Here is a 20,727-nt window from a genome sequence, read left to right as displayed (position 1 = left end):
CGCACGCGCGCACTTCCAGCCTTAGTCGCAGCAGGGCGACCCACGGAACCCAGCCTCCTTTCAGGGTGAAGGGGAGGGGAGAAAAAAGGAGGAGGGAGAGATAAGCGCGATTTGATGGCGTAGAATCTATGGGTCCGTCCCTCTCTCAAATGGAGTGATTACGTCATCGTGTCTCGACTATATTCTTCCCCTCTTCTGGAACATGAGGTGCCAGTACTTCTTGTGAGTTTCCCCACCTCCCCCCCCACCCCAGATGGGAGCTAGAGCTTAAAAGGGTTGGGGCGGTGACTAATGAAAGGGATATTGGAGACGGGATCAGGAACAGTGACCACTATTTCCTGGTGGGAGAACACGTGTATCAGACTGCGCAGTGAGAAATGACCATTAGCAACTTCTCTGACGGTTCTTGTTCTACTCTGGGAAAATCTCACGATATTACCTGGAGAGTCAGAAATCTGGGGCCCGCGCCCTCCTACCCAGGGGCATCTCGGTGCATGTTGTTCTGTGACTTCGGTCTGATTAAGTAGCCAGAGCTTTGAAGTCAAAGCATCAGTCATCTGGACTTAGAACTGGACGGGTTGACTATTCTTTACAGCTGAGGAAACCGACCGGAGAGTTTGTTGAATGATTTTCTCGAGGTCACACTAGTAAATGGCAGAGCTGAAATTTGAATGAACCCACATCCAAAGGTTACAAATTCAGCCTCTTCCATTGTACCAGTTTGCTTGTTTCCTGGTGGCTTTGATAATGGTTTGTACGTTTAAAACGCTATGGAAACGTGAGAAGTAATTATTGTTAGCATTTTAGTACCCAAATCTCAGTTTTTCAGACTGCTTAGAAATGTGGTGAATGCAAAATGTTAGTTCCTGTAAAAGTTGAGAATATTTTGTCAGTTGTAATTAACACAGTTAAACAAAATGAAAGAAATGTTTAAAGGAAATCATTGTTAAAATTACGTAAATGTTACTTGGAGGTTTAGATTTTTTTTAATTCAACTGATTTTTAACAAATTAGGTGATTTTTTTTTCTTTTTCTCCTTAAATTCATTCAGGAGATTAATTTCTGGGTCTGCTGTATTATTATTAGAGGGGAAATGAATTTTGTAAATATAGTATGCTCTACTATTTAGTAAACTCCTGTGGTTCCCTATCACCTCCGGGATAAAATATAAACTTTTTTTAGTTTTTAAATTTATTCATGAGTTGGAGGGACCGAGTTTATATTCTTTCCAATTTTATTCTACATTACTCTTCTTTGGTCCATTTTCTCTTGCATAATATCTTATTTGTATGTAGTTGCTGTCTCCCCTATTAGACTGTGAACTTCTTGAGAACAGGAACTAATTTTTTGCCTTTGTATCTATAGCAATTGGTACATCTGGCACACATAGTAGATGTTTATTAAATGCTTGTTTACATTTATCCTACCATGCTGGCCTTCTCTATTCCTGACAAAAGGCATTCCATTTCTTGCCTTTGTAGTGACCATACCTCATATCTGAGGAAACCTCTCCCACAAGATATAGCACTTCCTTTTAGATGCATCTTCTATGTGAAGCCTTTCTTGTCCACCCTCCCACCGCACCCCGACCCCAGTGCTAATGCCTTCCATCTCTATTTGTATTTATTCAAGCTCCTTGAGAGAAGTTTTTTCTACCTTTTTCTTTGTGTTGTAGTTATGAGATAGCTCCTTTAGTTGCATCAAACTCCTTGTGAATTATTTCATATGGTTGCATTTTGACTTTTATTTTCAGAAACCTTATTACTGAATATCTTACCTTTAAGTTTATATTTTTATATTTTATTAATTTTTTTTAGGATTCTGTGGAGATCACTCGGATACTCAGGATTTCTGAAAACATATCATCAAAGAATACTTACATCGAATTCACTGATTCCTTTCATTTATACATCACTTGTACAGAGTCTTCATAAAACATTGGCTTTTTACTTGTTCAGTCAAAGAAACAAATTCTTTACAATGCCAGAAATAGACAAGAACAAAATTGACCCTCAATTGTATTCTCCACCTTCTCAAGTTCGTGGAATGACAAAACTTGATAGAACTGCATTCAAAAAAATAATTACTATTCCAGTACTTACAGTGAGGAAAGAAATAGTAAATAAATTGGTAAGATCCCTTAAAAAAGCAATGCTGCAGCGTCCAGGCATAAAACGTGTGATTGATGATCCAAAGGATGAAGGAAATAAACTTGTTATGCTGGATCCTTATAAGATTGTCTCCGATGATTCATTTGAAGAATCAGAACGTCTTCTTTTAAAAGAGCTTAATGTTACCCCCCAGATTTCTTCCTATAGTTTGGAGCTAACTTATGAAAACTTTAAGACAGATGAAATCTTGAGAGCTGTGCTTCCTGAAGGTCAAGACATAACTTCAGGCTTTAGCCGAATTGGACACATAGCCCACCTAAACCTTCGAGATCATCAACTACCATTCAAACAGTTAATTGGTAGGTACTATGTAAAAAAACTTGGGTGCAGTATGTAAGTTCTAATTTTAATTATATATAATCTAAAGAGGCAAATGACAGTGAATGGAGGACTGTTCTCATGAAGGCTGAACTCATGAAGGATTCAAGTGCATAGGCAAGCTATGTTATTGACAAGTCATTTAATCTTTATGTCTCAGGAAGTTAAAGATTATAATTTACAAATGAATAGAAAATCTGGATCTAGGGAGGGAATTTGCACTTGGGAATTCCAGTTCTGTTTTTCCTTTCACAGTATATCCTCTCCTCTCTGGCTAGCCAATCAATTCAAAAGTCTGGACCAAAAACAAGAGTTTTATTTTACAGTTATCAGGTTACAGGAAAATTTAAAAAGCCATCTTGAATACTCTCTGTAAGATTTGTAAATCAACAAGCCTAAATGGCTTTTATGGACACCTTTACGTGTCAAGGATTATTAGTTTTTAGGGCTAAATTTAAATCCCAGGTTTTGTGAACTTTTGGTCTGACTATAAAGTAATGTTTATTTTTCTACAACTGTAGATGTAGATTTTAAGCCAGGTTCACCATTCCTTTGTTACTCATCCTGAATAGCTTTATAATTAGCATAATTTTTTGCTGAAGTATGAAAAATTAATAGCATAAATATTAATTATCTCTAGCATTCCCCAGGCAAATTAATGTTTTTTTAGATGTAATTATTAGTAGGTCTTGGAATTAGGCTTATCTAGCATTTTATTTAGGTAAGAGTTGTGAACTCTTTTATGGCTTTCTTTTACTTTATTTTTAGCGAGGACTGTCATTTAAATGAGATGATGAGATTATTGAATAATACAAGTAGCTCTTCCATAATTATTGTGGTATTCTCATTTATGATATGTTTTTTCCCTCACACAGGAACTTTCTAATTCTCAAAAATATTTTTAAGGAGTGGGCATAGTGGATAGAGGCATAAAAATTAGTTCAAGCTGCATCTCTGCTACACATTGACTATTTGACTGTAGTAAAATCACTTGGATTGCTCTCTAAAACAAAGTTGTCATAGTCTCCTTTGTAGGCTTCATTATATATTCCTTAACCACAGGTATTCTCCAGGACTCTGTCTTGGACTCTCTTATTGATCTATGTGCTCTCTCTTAGTGACCTCATCAATTCCTATAGGCTTAATTGTCATCCCTATGCAGATGTCCCACAGATCTATATGCTTAGCTCTAATCTTGAATTATATACCAGTTTTCTATTTGATTAAATCAGTAGGCCTAAAACATTATTCATTTATTTACCCTCTCTGCCCCACAACCACCCTTCTTCCAAATTTCCCTATTTTTGTTAGATACTTTTTTTCTTCCTGTCTTGATGTCACCTTCATTTTTTACTCTTCCTTACCCCATGCATTTAGTCAATTGCCAAATATTACCACTTCTATCTTTATTTCTTAACTCATTTTCTCAACTAACATAGCTTCTACTTTAGTTCAGGTATAATTTCTTACCTAGCGTATTGCAACAGTCTCTTAATGGGTCTTCCATAATTCTCTTCCCACTTTAATCTTATCTTTCCTCCAATTTCCTCCAAAACTTTCCTCCAAAGTGATTTCTTTACCTGAAGATTTAATTATGTCATCTCCCTCTTCAGTCAACAAAAAAACAACAAAAGAGAGATTTCTTACTGCCCTTAGTATAAATATAAATTCTTCTCTTTAGCATTTGAAGGTCTTCACTACCTGACCTAGCCTAAGTCTAATGCTATTATTGTGCATTACTGCTCCTCCTATACTCTGACCTGCTCTCCTACATCTCCCATCCCTGGGTCTTTGTACAGCCTCTCTTACTTTCCGCACCTCCATCTCATGACTTCTTGTCTTCCTTAAAGCAGCTCAAGCCTTACCTTCCTTGTGAAATTGTTCCTAACACCCCCAACTGCTGATGACTTCACTCCCTAACTACTATATATTTATTTGGAGTTATTCTCTTTAAATTTATTCTACATATACCTACATTCTGAAGGGAATCTTCTTCAGAATATAAATTCTTTGTAAGTTGGAAATGTTCCATTCTTTGTACCCCCAGGGCCTGGAACTTGGTAAGCACTAAATAATGATGTTTCATTGTGATGCATTGCTAGATTGATCCTCCCAGGGATTTGTCTACCCCTATGATATCAGAGATTCTGACATCCCTACTCCACCCTGACCCTTCCCACCAAAATTCAAAACTAATTATTGGTCTAAAGGGTTTTGGTTTTCTACATAAATTTCATTTTTCACCTCAAGCTAACTACTCTACCTTAGGAATTCAGTTTTGATTCCTAAGAAGGTGGCAAAATTAGAGCTTTTGCCTATTTATATTACAATACTGAAAGTTTTGCAGGCAGATTATTATAAAGTATTTTATTTGAATTGCAACTGTTATTCATTTGCATTTTTTATGTTATTAGATTTCTAAATTAAATCCTCTTACATTTCAGGATAGACTCTTAAAGGTTTCTAAACTAATGTTGAAAAAAGAAACCACAATGCCCAGAAGGCTATAAAACCACATACTCTTTGATCCAGCATTACTAATTCTGTATCCTAAAGAGATCAGAAAAAGGGGAAAAGGACCTATTTGTACAAAAATAGGGTTTTTTTGTATTGGCAAAGAATTAGAAACTAATGGAATGTCCAGTAATTAGGGAATGGCTGAACAAATTGTGGTATTTGACTGTAATGGAATACTATTGTGCCATAAGAAATGACTAGTAGAACGATTTCGGAAAACCCTACAACAGTGGTTCTCAACAGTGACCCCAAACCCAAAAATTATTTTGGTGGCTACTTCAAAACTGTAATTTTGCTACAGTTATGATTCGGAATGTAAATACCTGATATGCATTATTTATTCTCATTGCTACAAATTGAGAGGTTGAGAACCGCTGACCTACAAAGACTTGCTTGAATTGATGAAAAGTGAAATGATCAGAACCAGGATCACATTGCAATATTGTATAAAGAGAAACTTTAAATGGCTTTTCTTTTATTAGCAATACAGTGATCCGAGACAACTCCAAAGAATTCAATGAATTCTCTACTGCCAAAGAAAGAACTGATGGAGTCTGAATGCAGATCAAATCATACCATTTTTCGCTTTATTTTCTTCATGAGTTTTTTCTTGTAGGTGTGATGTGTCTTTCATGAATAAAGAATATAGAATTAGGTATTGCATAATAATGCATATATGTATCATCTATATTAAATAGCTTACTTTCTTGGGTAGGGAGTAGGGAAGGGAAAGAGGGAGAAAATTTAGATTGCAAAGTGTCAGAAAAACAAATGTTAAAAATTTTTTCTACAAGTAATTGGGGAAAAACATACAATAAAATATTATTTAAAAAGAAAAACTAATTAAAAGTAAAGAAACATGCATACATTAAACATTTATGTGCCCAGCACTGTATTATCTCATTTGATCTTCACAGCAACCCTGGGAGGTAGGTAGAGTTATTGTCTCCATTTTACAGTTGAGGAAACTGAGGAAGGCAGAGGTGAAGTGACTTGCACAAATATCTGAGTTGGGATTTGAACTCTTCCAGACTCTGTGCCCAGTGCTCTACCCACTGCCTTTCCTGACTTCCTCTTTTATTGACTAAGATGATTATAATTATTGTAATCATCATAATCTTGTAAAAATTAAATTAGTTTCTCTACTAAAAGTATTATATTTTTAGAGGTTTATTAAAGATTATTAGAATTAAGAAATAAAGAAAATACAAAATAAGAAAGCATGTGCTTAGGGCACAGAGCCCATTCACAACCACTCACATCCTGCCTGAGTGTAGAGAGATGCCTGTGCTTAGAAGCGGAAGCAGAGACCCCCAAAGTAGGCAGAGAGTCAGTTTAAATACAAATTGTGTTCTCGGCCCAGGTGAGCACTCAGGTGAGATTTTAGGGAATTCTAAGAACTACCAAGGACTTCTGGGGATTGAAGTCAGGGGTTCAAATCTCCATTTTTACAATCTATAATATCCAATTATAGCATAACTATTATTTTAATAGATTTTTTTTTGTTTATTGTTTGCCTTTCCTGTAATGACAAAGTATAGTGGGTAGAAAGCAGTGCTTTGAATGAAAATCTGATTCCAAATTCCCAAATTCAGCTTCTGACAAATGTGACTGTATAGGCCCTATACTATAAAACTGTGATTTGCAGATTCCCATTGCAGGATAGGGGAAGTTCTGTAAAAATTGATTCTAGCGCAGAGTCAAAGACCCAAAAAGTTCTTTTATTAGGAAACATTTATTTACTTCACAGATATTTCCAAAATGAACAGTTACCTATCCCCCACAGCTAGAAACTCAATTGCTTTTGTTGATATTTTAAAATATCATCACTTCCTGTCCCTCACCTCATGGTTACCTATTAGGTAAAACACATTCAAGGGGCTTCAGCTATGGAATTTTTTTTTTTAATTACTGAGGCCATCAAATAGCCCCAGTGGCATGAGGTTTTTGTAATTATATTCCTTCAGCACATTCTAGCAGCATATTTGAGGAAAATATGTTTACATTTTAAAATATACAATTTCTAGCTTTATTTTGTAAACATTAAAGGAAAATTTATCAAAAAATGTTCCCCTATTTTTTTTCAGGCCAAGTTATAATTGATAAAAACCAAGGCATCACTTCAGCAGTAAATAAGATCAATACTATTGACAATATTTACAGAAATTTTCAGATGGAAGTGCTATGTGGAGAGGAGAACATGATAACCAAGGTACAGTATTTTGTCTCATCGGTTGTATCAAGTCATGGTCAAAGTCAAAATAGCTAATGTAAAAACTTGAGTTTTAAAAAAATATATATATATTCTATCATTAAACAGCTTATGTTTACCAAAACTCTTATCATTGTACCTTTGTGAGTAAATATTGGTCAATCAGAAAGCATATATTAACTGCTCACTATATGTCAGGCTGGGTGCTAGGCCTTGGGAATACAATTACCAAGAGAAAGACAATCTCTGTCTTTGGGGCATTTAAATTTAAATTCATAAAAGGAAGTTGAAAAGGGTGAGAGGAGGAAAATATGAAAGGGGTAAGAAGCCTTATAGAATAAGCTCTGGGGAATCAGGAGTACAGCCAATAATGGAATTCTCAAAGTTAAAGCTACTCTTTTAGAGAATAAGTGTTTAAAATCTTACTGTCTTTCACTTTCTTTCCTTCAAGACTTTTTTATTATATGTGATTTGTTTCTTGTCATATTTTGAGGAATATGGAAATCTATATTGCATGAAAGCACTGTTATGAACTATATCAGAGGAAGGAAGGGAGAGAATCTGAATGGCAAAATGTCAGGAAACAATTGTCAAAATTTGTTTCTGTATGTAATTGAAAAAACATTTTTAATTTAAAAAAAAAAAGGCACCAGTGGCAAAATGTTAGTAGAGTAGAATTTTTTAAAAGGTTGATGCAAAATACAGATTTTTTTTGTTAGCTACTGAAAACTGGTTTTGTTGGAAATGTAGGTATAGGAACACTGCCCTTTGAAGCATTTACAAATATTATTTTAATATTGTTCAGATTAGAATCATTAAGTGTTCATTGGTCTCCCCATACTTCCTCGGGGACATCTAGGAGGTTCAGTGTGAATTGAGAGCAAAGCCTAAGGATGGGAGGTCCTGGGTTCAGTTGTGACCTCTGATACTTCCTAGCCGTGTGACCCTGGGCAAGTCACTTAATCCCTATTGACTCGCCCTTACCACCCTTGTGCCTTAGAATTAATACACAGTATTGAGTCTAAGATGGAAGGTAAGAGTTTAAAGAAAAAGAAAACCCAGACTGCTTTGTAATTGAGGGCATAGCATAATATAAAAGCAAATAGCAGTTAATTTTATCCTGTAGCAGAAAATTATGCCTTTAAATTTTAAAAAATGTAATATTTTACAATAATATTTAAGAGGATAGCCATTGTTTTTCACTTAACAGTGTAAAGGCTCTAGGCTGTTCCTTGCTGGTTCACCTGGAATTTTGTTGCCCTTTGGTAACAGCACTGAATAGCAATTATGGAGAATGGGAAATACTCATTAATGTCTTCCTATCAGGAAACATTTTATCCTGTTTTAAGTATTAAGTGTGCATATTCTTTATTTTATCTCAACTCTTTACAACAATGAGCAATTTGTTCTCAGAGATGGGATCTACTACACTTCCGGGAAGTCTCTTTGTATTTACAGGTGACTCTTAATGTTTTTTTAAGACAACTAGAGATTACTCTGGTTTTGTATTTTTAAAACCCTATTAAGTAAAAAAACACTAGAGTTTAATTCATATTTCTATTCATTTAGCATATACATGCTTTTCCTTAAAATGCTAAAAACTTTTGATATTAAACTATGAATACTTGATAATGGTCACATTAGATCTTTACCAGAGAATCTCATGCAGTAAGATCACATTTGCATTTCCTAGTGTCATGTGTTTGTAAGATGATTCCTTAAAATGAGACATCAAAAGTTAGATTTTATTTATATGTCTTTTTCATTGTTGCATAAGTTCTAAGCACAGGAATACAAATAAGAAAAACCAAGTCTCCAAGCCAAAAAGAAATAGGTTTATTGGGAAAGGGCCAGTCTCACAATAAAGCCAGACTCCTGGTCAAGACCAAAAGACCCCAAGCCTTGTGAGAGGGCTTCTTTTATACCCCAAGAATATCACAACTTATGAAATAATCTAAGATAGTGATAAAAATAGAGAGATGTGGATTGGTTGAAGTAATCAGTAAATACTTTTCATTGATAGAAGTCACTTGGGGATGACTTGAAAGTAACTTGATAGACAAGAGGGGAGCAGGGGACCCCGAACCCTACTTTCTAAGCCTGATGATGTCAAGGATGATGCATACTAAAATGACCAGGGTAAGGAGGAGGTGCCAGGCCCCCAAGCAGGGCAAAAGCTTAATGATGGATACTAGGGTGTATACAAAGGTGAAGGAGTGTCACCAGGCTTCGAAGCAAAGGAAAAGCCTCTGTTACTGAAGACCCAGACACAAGTTCAAGACCATGATTGCTGAGGGTGCATGATATAACAAATTGAAGGCTAAGGTTAAAACTGAGACCTATGCTAACACTGATTAACTATATTCAAGCAGTTATCTTACTTTAAAACTTAAACTAAAATAATCACAAAAGGCCTACCAGAATCATCACTTATGATAACTTTATTTAACTATCTTAGAATTAGAATTATGATTAACTCAATAGTATTGTTAACATTAAAATCTAATCGTCATATAAGGGGGTAGGGAATTTTTCATTCACATTATACATATAACATATATGGCAATTATGTACATATACATGTGGCAATTGACCCAGAAAAATGAGTACATGAAGCAAGAATATTAAATATTTAATAGGGAATTTTTATAGTTTTGATATTTCATATCTGTAATAATCACAAAGCATTGTTATAAATTATTTGATATTTTTTCTCATGTCTTTATATCATGTACATTATAATTTAACCAAGATACGTTAAATTTGGCAAAGGGAAGAAAGCATGAAAAAAATAGTTTGCTCGGTCAGTTCATTACATTGATTTGTTCTCAACAGTTTAAATTTGGTTTATCATCTAAAATTTCTAGTTCTGTGTCCCTGCCACATATATTCCTAGACTTGTAACCAGCAAAACCCCAAAGTAACAAAGTCTAAAAAATGCAGAATTACTCTGAATTTAGATTTCCATCATTGTTGTCACTGATAGTTAACTCATGCTTCCTTCTAACAGACAAAAATCCAAAAGGTGACTTTGTGGTCTGGGGTTGCCAACTGCAAAATAACTGTCTACCTACCAGGGAAATGTGTGTGGTTTGTTGTTTCAGGTTATAGGTTTTCTCCTTCTATCTGGTTGTATATAAGAACATAATTAAGCTAGTCTATTGACCTATCTAAAAAAAATCCTTATATGACTGAGGAAGTACTTTATGACCCTTTAGGACAAGGTGGGAAAACCATTTGACTTTGAAGGGATGGCTTTTCTCAGAAAAGTCTAATGCAATAAATTAACTAGTCTCTAGGATATTATAAACACTAGTTTACTAATTAAATGTATTTTGAGTGCTCTGTTCTTTGCTGTTAGCTCTAGCATTTAAGGATATTTATAAATGACCCATCTTGTGAAAATATTTACATATTAACATCAGGAATTTAGAAATAACCAAATTATTAACCAAAATATACCTTTTTCAGGTTCGAGAAAACAACTATACCTATGAATTTGATTTTTCAAAAGTGTATTGGAATCCTCGTCTCAGCACAGAACACAACCGCATTACAGAGCTTCTCAAGCCTGGAGATGTTTTATTTGATGTTTTTGCTGGAGTTGGGCCCTTTGCCATTCCAGTAGCAAAGAAAGACTGCACTGTATTTGCCAATGATCTCAATCCTGAATCCTACAAATGGCTATTGCACAATTGTAAACTAAATAAAGTGGACCAAAAAGTAAAAATCTTTAACCTGGATGGGAAAGACTTCCTTCAAGGACCAGTAAGAGATGAGTTAATGAAGCTGGTGGAACAACCATCAAAGGAGAGAAAACCATCTGTACACATAGTTATGAATTTACCAGCAATGGCTGTTGAGTTCCTCAGTATTTTTCAGTGTCTTTTAAGTGGACAATCCAAAAGCAGTGAATTATTTCCCAAAGTGCACTGTTATAGTTTTTCCAAAGCAGATGATCCTGCTAAAGATGTTCAGCAGCGAGCTGAAACTTTGTTAGGTGCTTCTTTAAAAGGATGCAGTTCAGTTCACCTTGTAAGGAATGTAGCTCCTAATAAGGAAATGGTATGCCTCACTTTCCAGGTCCCAGCTTCAGTGCTCTATAAGAACCAGACAATGACCCAAGGGGAGCAATTTTTGAAAGCTGGTATGGATAAATTTAAATATTTTATACGTAACTTTTCTAGCAGCCAGTCGAAAATGAGGTTAAACAAACTAGTATAATAGTTAAGACTTAATCATTTTCCATTCAGTTGTGGTTTAGTTTTATTGTATTTATTTTACTGTGTACCTGCTATGTTGTTGCTAGGTAAATGATCATAGGATCATAGATTCAAAGTTGACAGCATGTCAGAAATAATTTAATTTAATTTTCTCATTTTACAGATGAAGAAACAGATTGAGAGAAGTATGTGACCTACCCAATATGACACAATAGTAAATAGATAGATAGGATTTAAAAGCAGACTTTTCCATTGCATCATAATGCTGTTCTATCATTTGATTTTGAAGACTAGTATATAAAGCATGTATCTTAAAACATTAATTTAAGATTCTTAACATTATTATGATGTTTCTATTAATTTTTGTAAGATACTTTAATATCCTTTGTTTTCAATTTGTCTATTTTAATATCCTTTGTTTTCACATTGTCTTTCCCCTCATATTCCCCCTCTCTCCCAGAAAGCCATCACTTATAACAAAGAACTTTTTTTTTTTAAAGAGAGAAAAAGGGGGAAATTTTTTAACAAAAACAATCACCACATTGAAAAAATCCAATATTATATGCAGTATTGCACAGTCAGTGACCCTGACCTCTGCTAAAGAGCAGGAGAAACAAAGCTTATTCTTTATAATATCACAGCATTCAGCTTTGATTGTTATTTTGGTTGTTATTCTTTTTCATGTGCCTTGTTTATGTTTATCATTTCTTCTAGCACCATATTATATTCATATTAGTCATTCTTCAATCAATAGGAATTGATTTTGTTTTCACTTCTTAACATAAAAAATACTACTATAACTATTTTAGTGTATATGTAGCTTTTCTTTCTATGTGACCCCCTTTGGTGTATGCTTAACAGTGGATCTTTGGGTCAAAATGCTTGGATATTTTAGTCATTTTATGTACTGTGAGATTTAAAATGGTTGAGGTCTTAAACTGTAGTGATTAAAATAGTGGAAGATATAAATTGTGATAGATATAAGAGAGGGTGAGTAAATTTTGACCGCAGAAATATGTTTCACTCCAGTGTCTTGGGTTTTAAATCAAATATAAGGTGGTCACCAGGGAAATATTCCCAATTATTCAAATACCCAAGTCAATTGGGTTTTATAGAGATTTTAATTAACAATACAATGAGTAATCAAAGAAAAGAGAGAGAGAGTAAGAAAGGAATAAGTCTGAAGGGCCTCAAGCCAATATGGCCCAGACCTGAGTCTTGAGAGAAATCAGTCAGTTTTTTTAACACTCACCACAAGGTCTGACTAAACAAGGATTCTAGTAACACCAGGCCAGCTCCATCTCAGCTGACTTCACCAGAGAGCCTTCCGGCCAGAGACTGTTCCAAAGGGCCTTTCTCCAGAGCCGCTCTCAAGAGATTCTTCCCAAGTGATCCTCATCAGAGATCCTCCAAAAGGAATATATCCCTCAAGAGATTCTGCTTTTTCTTATATAGGGTTTTTTCTCCCATGTCACTTCCCCTAAGTCCCTACATCTACCAATCACTGTAGACGCTTTCCAAAAGACTGCCCATCTAAATTCCTGCTAAGTTGACCAATCTCCTCAGTATGTCTGAATCAGAAAAAATGCTGCTGTGTGGACCAAATCTCCTCAGTAAGTCTGAACTAGAGAAAACACAGCTGAGTCAACTAATCTCATTAAGAGAAAACTTGCCCGACCCTTTTAGGTACCTAGCATCTCATTGTATCAATTCTAAAAACAGGCCTGGCTCAAAGAACTCCTTGCCCCACCATAAGCATGGATCCAAGTACTTTCTTTGTTTAGCAAGGAGTTTTTTTCCCCTAAAGCAGTCTTAAGTACGGGTGGAGTAGAGGTCCTCCCATTTCTGATCCTGGCATGTTCTCACATCAAAATGGGGAATGTTTCTCAGTAGGGAATTTGTTCCAATTAAGAATTCCCTGATGGGGAAATTTTTAACATTCACAAGTCTGAGAGATTTCAAAAGATTTACAGTACTTCATTTTAAATGCCTTCAAGAGTGGATATACTAATTACAATCCTACCAACAATGCATTAGTGTTTCTGTCTTTCTACAATCCTGCCAACATTAAATATTTTCATTTTTTGTCATCTGTTAAATTTGAAGTCAATTATTTGAAACACTACCTAACATAAGTCTATTTGGTTTTGTTACAGAAAATCTGGAGGCGCCTCCTTTTAAACGTCAAAGAACAGGTAAAGCCTTATAAGAAGAACAATCACAAAGTGGTTTACAAACATGATCAGAAATATTTCTAACCCCACCCCCCCATTCCTTGTGGCACTAAAAGCAATTTGTAATTCCATGAAGCTCACGTATTGTGTCACTTTGTTATTGAGACTAGATAAGTTTTCCTTTACCTTTTATAGCTGACATCTTAGTTGCTAAATTATAAAGGTGATTAAATTTACTTTCACAAGTTATTGAAGAAAAGTTTACTTTTTCTTTTGGGGAAAGACTATATGAAAGTAAGAAATATAGTGGCTATTCTATAAAGACACTAATAATCAGTCTTACTATGTTTTAATTTAGTGAAATGTACATATAAACTCATTATTCCTCACAGTCTTGCTTCCCTGTGCAGTTTTAAGCTACTAAAGCTTACGTAAATGAAATATACTTGTTTTCACATGCATAGAGCTAGTTAGGTAGTAAGTCAGTTAACACAAAAAAAATAGAATAACTATGCTGATATGTCTAGGAATCTGAATTTGTACTAATCCTAGCTCAGTCAGTCAATAGGAACTTATTAATGGCCTTATGCTAAACCCTAGAAATACAAAAACAAAGTTATGGTTCCTGTCCTCAAGGAGTTCACTTTCTAATGGAGAGGCAACTATATGCAAACAGTAATTATATTCTTTCCTCCAGTGTTGCTCACAGCCAATTAGTGATCACACAAAACATATCATTATGGACTAATTGATATGTTCAGATAGTAGTCTTACTCCCTATTAATCTCTAGGTGGTAAAGATGAATGCTTGGTCATTTGAATTCCTGTTAAGTCAAGACCTTCTGTCTTCTTAGTCCAGACAAAACTTATGGGCTTTTGATGTTTAGGTAACTTGATGTTTCAAAGATTGACAGTTGGCAAGTTGCAGCATAAAATTCCTTAATCTTGCATACCCATACTTACATTGAAAAATTGAATTCTGAGTTAACTTATTCAACTGGCTCTGAATCTCTCTAAATCTATTACTGTTTAGTAATCTATATTTTAAAGTATCCAGTATAGCAATGTGACATTTTATCAAGTTGCTTTACTAAAAATCTTGGTAAACCATAGCTGTAGCTATAGCTTTCCCCTGATATACTTTATTATTTTGTTACAGAATTTTGACAAGAGTCAAACTGCAGTTCACTAGCCTGTAGTTTGCAGGCTGAAATCTGGACAGTGTTTATTCTTTTCTTGTAATTCCTATTTTTTATATACCAGTGACCGACTCAGTGGTAACAAATTCTTGTATCAAAGGAACTATTGTTATGGACCAGGTGACTTGAATTTATCAAGGGCAACTAGATATTTACCCCACTGATCACCATTGACTCAACTAGTCCCAGAATTAATGTCTCAGAAACTGTGGAGGGGAACAAAAATATGTCCAGCAGCACACTCCCAAGGATCCATGGCCATTTTTGCACGCAGCCTTTCAAACTATTATTACTTGTTCTCTATGATGCCTCAGAAACCTCTTCACCCTGGAAGCTAATTTTACCCCTGGACTTCAGAAATTGGAAGTACCCCCCACTCCTGTGGCTTCTCCCTCTGATTGACTGGTTACTCCCAGAACTGCCTTTTTTAAGGAGCTCACCCAGGCCAGCCATGTCTTCATTCCTCTCAAGACTGCACTCATGACTCTCCTGATCTTTCCCTACAATGAACAAAAGCCTCTTCTCCCTGGAGGCTCTTTTTGTGGGGGTGCAGAGGTGAACCCCTGGGGTTCAGGAAGGATACCTTTTGCAAGAATGCAAGACTCCAAAACTTAGCTTAAAATAAAAAGAGAAATGTATTAATTTGGAAGGTAATGTTGAATCTGGCCAGAAGGGCAGCTTAGGTGGAAGCCTGCCTCCAAGGTGTAACAGCATGGGTGGAAAAGCTGATCCCCCCAGAAGACATCAATTCTGGGGATTTTATACTTTTACAACAGTGAGGAGTTGACTCTGGAGCAAGGGATTGGAGGGAGGAGGTTTTCCCGAAGGCATGGGATTGGGGTACACCTCAGATTTGGAAGACACTTGGATGAAGTGTGTCTCTTTGTCCATCTCAAATCAAAGGAGGGTAATCCTCAAGGTCAGATGTTTTGGTTTGGGAGTCACAAGGGTATAAGGGATTACCTGATAATCGTTTGCCTGAGTTTTGAGAAGTACAATGCCCATGCTATTTCCACACCTGGATTTCATATATCCTAAGTCCTTTCTACTTCTTCTGTACCTCCCTCTGAATGGATTCTTCTCCCCCCTCCCCCCATTCACACATTCATAGCCTCTGTTTTAAGGAGGCAGCCCAAGTCAACCATATATTCATTGTCTCTCTAGGCTATATTCCTGATCCTTTTCTCTGTATGTTACCCCATTAGAATGTAAGCTCTTTGAAGGCAAAAACTTTCTACTTATATTTGTATTCCCAGAGCTCAACACAGTGACTTACACTTAATTGCTTAACTATAGACTTCTTGGCTTGCTGCTTATTTACTTACCATCAACCAATTTGAATAAAAAAAGTATTTGTTCCAAGGCATAGGAACAGTAAGGGCTAAGCAGGTTAAGTGACTTGCTCAGGGTCATGCAGCTAGGAAGTGTGTGAAGTCAGATTTATACCCAGGACCTTCCATCTCCAGGCCTGGCTATCTAACCAATGAGACACTTAGCTGCTCCCTAGAATAGTCTTTCAACTGGTACTTTCTCTTCCCTATGAATTCCTTTCTAACCATTTTCTTTTGTCATCTCCAGTACAAATGTCATTCTCCTTGGCAAAGAAAACAATCAAAAAAGAATACAACTCTGCCTTCTCTGAAGTCAGCTATCACATCCTGTCCACTGAAAAGAATGGTCACATCCCTTTGATCCTCCTTTTCCCACCAATAGATCTAAAAAACCACCAACCACGCTCTTATCCTTCACTTCCCTCATGCAACTCAGTACATTCTTGGCTTAATGCATGGCTGACATGCTTACAGGCCAGTCACATTTATCCTTTTTCTTTATTACCAGCATATTCAGTTACATGGTTAATTCTGTTGAACTACTTTTTTTCTTGCTTTCTTCTGAATGACTCTTAAATAGGGAATGGGATATATTTGAAAACAACACTGATAAAACCCCAATTATTTTTTTAAAAAGCAAATAAGATGCAAGTTGTTACTTTCCCTGTGTTTGCACATCTGCTTCTTTAGATAATTTTCATTCTTCCTCATGCCCCCCCATCCTGGTATTCATCATTCTTGAGAATTTATATTTCTCTTCTGAACTTTTTTCTATAGAGGTTTTTAGTCCATTGGGCCCTTTCTAGTCTCTGAAACCTATTTTCTCCAGATTTAGCATGCATAAGAGACTACTTTCTTCTATATAACAAATTCTAGGAATTATCATTTCCCGCCAATGTTCCAATCATTTCAAATTACACATACAGTAATAGGATTTTCCCTGGTTATGAAGATTATAGTAGGACCTTAGTGAAATCAATAGTGTCACACGGCATGGAAAAATTTCCATAGTTAAACAGTCCTTAGATTTAGTAATTCATGAGTTATTAGTGAGCCTGGAAAGAGTTATTTCAGAAGTATGAGATAGATGGAGTCTATATTAAGGGAGTGGGTATGGAAAAGAAGCAGTTAAGTATAGAGGACTTTAAAAGTTAATCAATGAAAGGAGAAAAGTGAATAATAGCTTTAGTTAAGGCACGGGGGCAAGGGGAATGCCTTTTAGGCTAGGAAAGAATTGAGCATGATATAAATTGAAGGGAAGTACCTGGAAGAGAGAGGAGAGACTGAATAAAATAGGAAGAAAAATTGCTAGAACTATCACCAAAAAAAAGGAGCAAATGAGATTCAGAGTACAAGTGAACAGTATAGATATGGCCAAGAGAGGACCACTTTTTGAGTAAAAAGGATGCTGAGAACAGAAGAGCTGTAGGAATTTAGATGGCTTCTGTCGGTAGAAGTTATGTACCGGTGGGAAAGGGGAAGAATAGGATATATTTGAGGAGTTCCAGGCTTGAAGAAAAATAAAACAATTGGCACAAAATATAATAGAAAGGACTAAAGGCACTGATAGTCCAGTTGAGAATACGTGGTATAAGTAGTAGTGAATCCAATCAACATGGCTTCATGATTTCCTCTTTATTGTCCCTTTGACCACTTGGGAAAATAGGCTGAGGAGGCAAAAGGTATAAATTACTAAGGGATGAAGGCTACCAGGATAGGAATTGTCTATGGTCATGGGATTTGAGGGTGAAGCTGTGAAGGCATTATTGAAGTGGTTGAATGTAGAGTTAATTCAACTAATCAACAAAGTATTGTTTTAAATGTTGAATGGTTAGAAAGTGATCCCAGAACCAGAGGAAAGAATAGAGTTAGGAGGGGAATTAAAGAGATAGAAGGACAGAAAACCAGTCTCAGAAGAAAGTTTCAGAATTCAGGATCCAGAAGGAAAAGCAATAAAGAGAGATAAGATTATTGTTATGGAAGGCTGAACTTGTCAGCATGGATTTGGATGCAAAGATAACAACAAAGAGTTGTAAGAGTATGAATTAGATATCAAAAGTTATGGAAGTGAGGACTCCTGATATTAATATTCTTAATTAAGAGCTTAGCAGACATGAAAAGTGGCAAGAAGCTTTGAATATGGGGAGAAAACTAAGTTTGGAAAACCAGAATCCAAAGTTTACTCCTAATTTGTCACTAAGTTGCTACTCTCAGCAAACTTTGTGCCTCAATTTCCTCATGGCCATGATATGTTGTTCTCACCAAATTAAAGAGCTGTGAGTGTATGAAAGCACAGGAACACTGGCTTTAGTTAGGATGTCCCTTTGAGATCATATAGACCCCACTTTACACTGAAGTAGAGAAGTCATGTGACTGGCCCAAAGTCATGTAGTTAAGTAGCTGGGAATCCAACCCAGGCCCTCAGACTCATAGTTAAAGTGCCCCCATTCACTATCTATGTAGTACATTCCACAAATATAACATTTAACATAGTTTCACATCAGAATTGGAGCAGTTATAAAGTGTAATTATAGATTTTAATGGCAATTTGACAAGAAATCCTTCAGTTTTCTTAAGAAACTAGAGGAACCATTCATTGACATTAAGAAAGGCAGCATGTGGTAGAAATAGCAATGGGCTTCTAATCAAAAAGTTTGTGTCCCAGTCCCAGCAGTTACTATCTGTGTCACATGATCAGATCAACTCACTTTTCTGAGCCTCAGTTTCCTTATCTAAAATTAGTTATTAACATTATTGCACTAACAGAGTGGTTGTGGTGGTTTATAAACTGTAAATTGCTAGAAAAATTAGACCATTATTTCAAATACTTTATTTTTCCCACCGTTGACCAAAGAAAGCCTTTACAAGTATTACATGTGTTACAAAATCTCTTGTAGGATGAAAACTTTTTAAGGGCCATAGGAAAATATATCATACTTAGTGCAATTTTCAAAAGGTAAAAAATTTTACTTAAATTCAATCTCCCAGGATTTGCCATAAGATTGTCTTGTATATTAGTGGAATGGTACTATGTAAGTATTAGATACTAAGATATGGCTTTAATTTTACCATTGGTAAAAAGCTGTGTTTGCTCTAGATTATCCTATTTAAGCCATGGCTCACAGGCAGGTGTCTGACTCTAATGCCTTAATCAAACTTTGCTTCATTTTCCAAATCAGAATAGGCATTAAGTCTTTAATTTAGAGAATTTTACTTGCCACAACCTGCTGATAGAAATAAACCCACTTGTTTGGACTAGTATTGAGAAGACACTGGAGAAAAAGATTTTATGAGGCAAAAATAATAGGCTTGAATATTGACTTAATGTCATCAAAATTGCATTTAAACACTTGTTCAAAGAAAATGCTGTAATAAGAATAAAACCATAAAGTTTAATATAAAGTCTTGCTTTATTTTTTAAAAAATTTACAAGTCTATATTTAAACCAAGTATACATAAGTAAGTTATTCATATCTTCCATTACATGTGGCTTACTTTTTCAGTTCTCAGGAAAATACAAATAGAAATGAATTTTCTTCCACAAAAACACATCTCCCAATTACATGACACTGGGTCCTGATTTTATTTCACATAGCTACCCTAAGTGGCAGCTTAGGCTGTGTTGTACTGAGTGTGGTGATCATTTCATGCTTGTTTTACTTATGCTAGATTCTGCTTTCACTCCAATTTCTAAGTTTCATAAACTAGTAAATAAGTGCAGGTTAACTGTATGGCCAGAAAAGCCCACTGAAAGCATCTTGTAAGGCTCGGTGGCACGCAAGAGAAGAAGTATAGCCTCCAGCGAGATCCTGTGGTGAGGCAGCTCGGACATGATTTAGATACCTAAAAGGAAAAAAAGATGAGTTTATGCAAAAAGTACAAAGCAATAGATAAAGACTTTTTTCAAAGCAATAAAATACTGAGTACAAAATCTTCAACATATTATAAGTAATTTTTATCATGTGAAAATGAATAATGTGTACCTATAGTTTTACAGGCATAGGAAAACTCCTGGGTGAGGAAACTCCCTCTACCTCTGTATGTCAGTCCCTCTGCAATTTCTAGTCAGTTACCTACAGCACTGAAAAGTTAAGTGACTTACCTAAGGTAATATAACTAGTATGTGCCAGAAGCAGCACTTGAACTCAGGACTTTCTGGCTTCATGGCAGCTATTCATTATGCCATGCTGAAAAAAGGAGTGTAATTCAATTTACCAAGTGTCAACTAAGGAGCTTAGGTTAATGTTGAATTACAATAACAGTTTAACCAACCATAAAACTCTGAAGTTTCCAAAAGTTGTGGCCATAAAGATATCTACTAATTAATAATGAACAAAGCCTAACTGGTATACTGGCTGGTAGCAATGGCAATCTCCCTCTCCCTCCCCCCCCCCCCCCGACCCCCAGCATGACTTTGAATAGAATTATAACACATGGATAGCAAATAGCTTTCATATAAACATCAGCAAATTTAATACAGGAAATGCATGAGAAGCCCTATAGTCTGTGGAAAGGAAAACTAAAACAAGTTCTGGACTTTCTGCCACTGAGTTGGAACCAACAGCAGTTGGAGTGTTAGAGA

The 20,727-nt window shown here is 35.7% G+C and overlaps 2 protein-coding genes across 6 annotated transcripts in view; one reads left to right on the top strand and one right to left on the bottom strand.

The window, feature by feature from the left end:
* The first annotated feature begins 77 nt into the window (after positions 1–77).
* On the top strand, positions 78–19,541 carry TRMT5 (tRNA methyltransferase 5). Of its 5 annotated transcripts, none has more exons than XM_056810855.1 (6): positions 78–207; positions 1,818–2,470; positions 7,094–7,218; positions 10,690–11,365; positions 13,598–13,636; positions 14,775–19,541. In XM_056810855.1, the coding sequence occupies exons 1-6, from the start codon at positions 203–205 to the stop codon at positions 14,780–14,782; spliced, it is 1,506 nt and encodes a 501-aa protein (XP_056666833.1). In that variant the 5' UTR covers positions 78–202; the 3' UTR covers positions 14,783–19,541. The 5 variants fall into 5 exon arrangements, with proteins under 5 accessions (XP_056666833.1, XP_056666832.1, XP_007473040.1 ...); XM_007472978.3 differs by having other exon boundaries at positions 94–222; XM_056810854.1 differs by having other exon boundaries at positions 13,598–19,541.
* MNAT1 (MNAT1 component of CDK activating kinase) overlaps positions 19,537–20,727 on the bottom strand; it is a 284,646-nt gene continuing 283,455 nt past the window's right edge. Inside the window, exon 8 of the mRNA XM_001377477.4 lies at positions 19,537–19,988. Within this exon, the coding sequence (XP_001377514.1) occupies positions 19,868–19,988 (121 nt within the window). The 3' untranslated portion in view covers positions 19,537–19,867. The remainder of the gene's footprint in view (positions 19,989–20,727) is intronic.

The sequence above is a fragment of the Monodelphis domestica genome, chromosome 1, assembly GCF_027887165.1.
Source record: "Monodelphis domestica isolate mMonDom1 chromosome 1, mMonDom1.pri, whole genome shotgun sequence".
Lineage (NCBI taxonomy): Eukaryota > Metazoa > Chordata > Mammalia > Didelphimorphia > Didelphidae > Monodelphis > Monodelphis domestica.
The sequence above is the reverse complement of the archived record's forward strand: the minus strand, read 5'-3'. Positions and strand labels throughout refer to the sequence as shown.

Excerpts from the sequence above, each read along its gene's own strand:
- TRMT5 (XM_056810853.1), top strand. The coding sequence starts at position 203 with ATGAGGTGCCAGTACTTCTT. Across the intron at positions 223-1,817 it reads ATGAGGTGCCAGTACTTCTT|GATTCTGTGGAGATCACTCG; the intron begins GTGAGTTTCCCC and ends AATTTTTTTTAG. Across the intron at positions 7,219-10,689 it reads AGGAGAACATGATAACCAAG|GTTCGAGAAAACAACTATAC; the intron begins GTACAGTATTTT and ends TACCTTTTTCAG.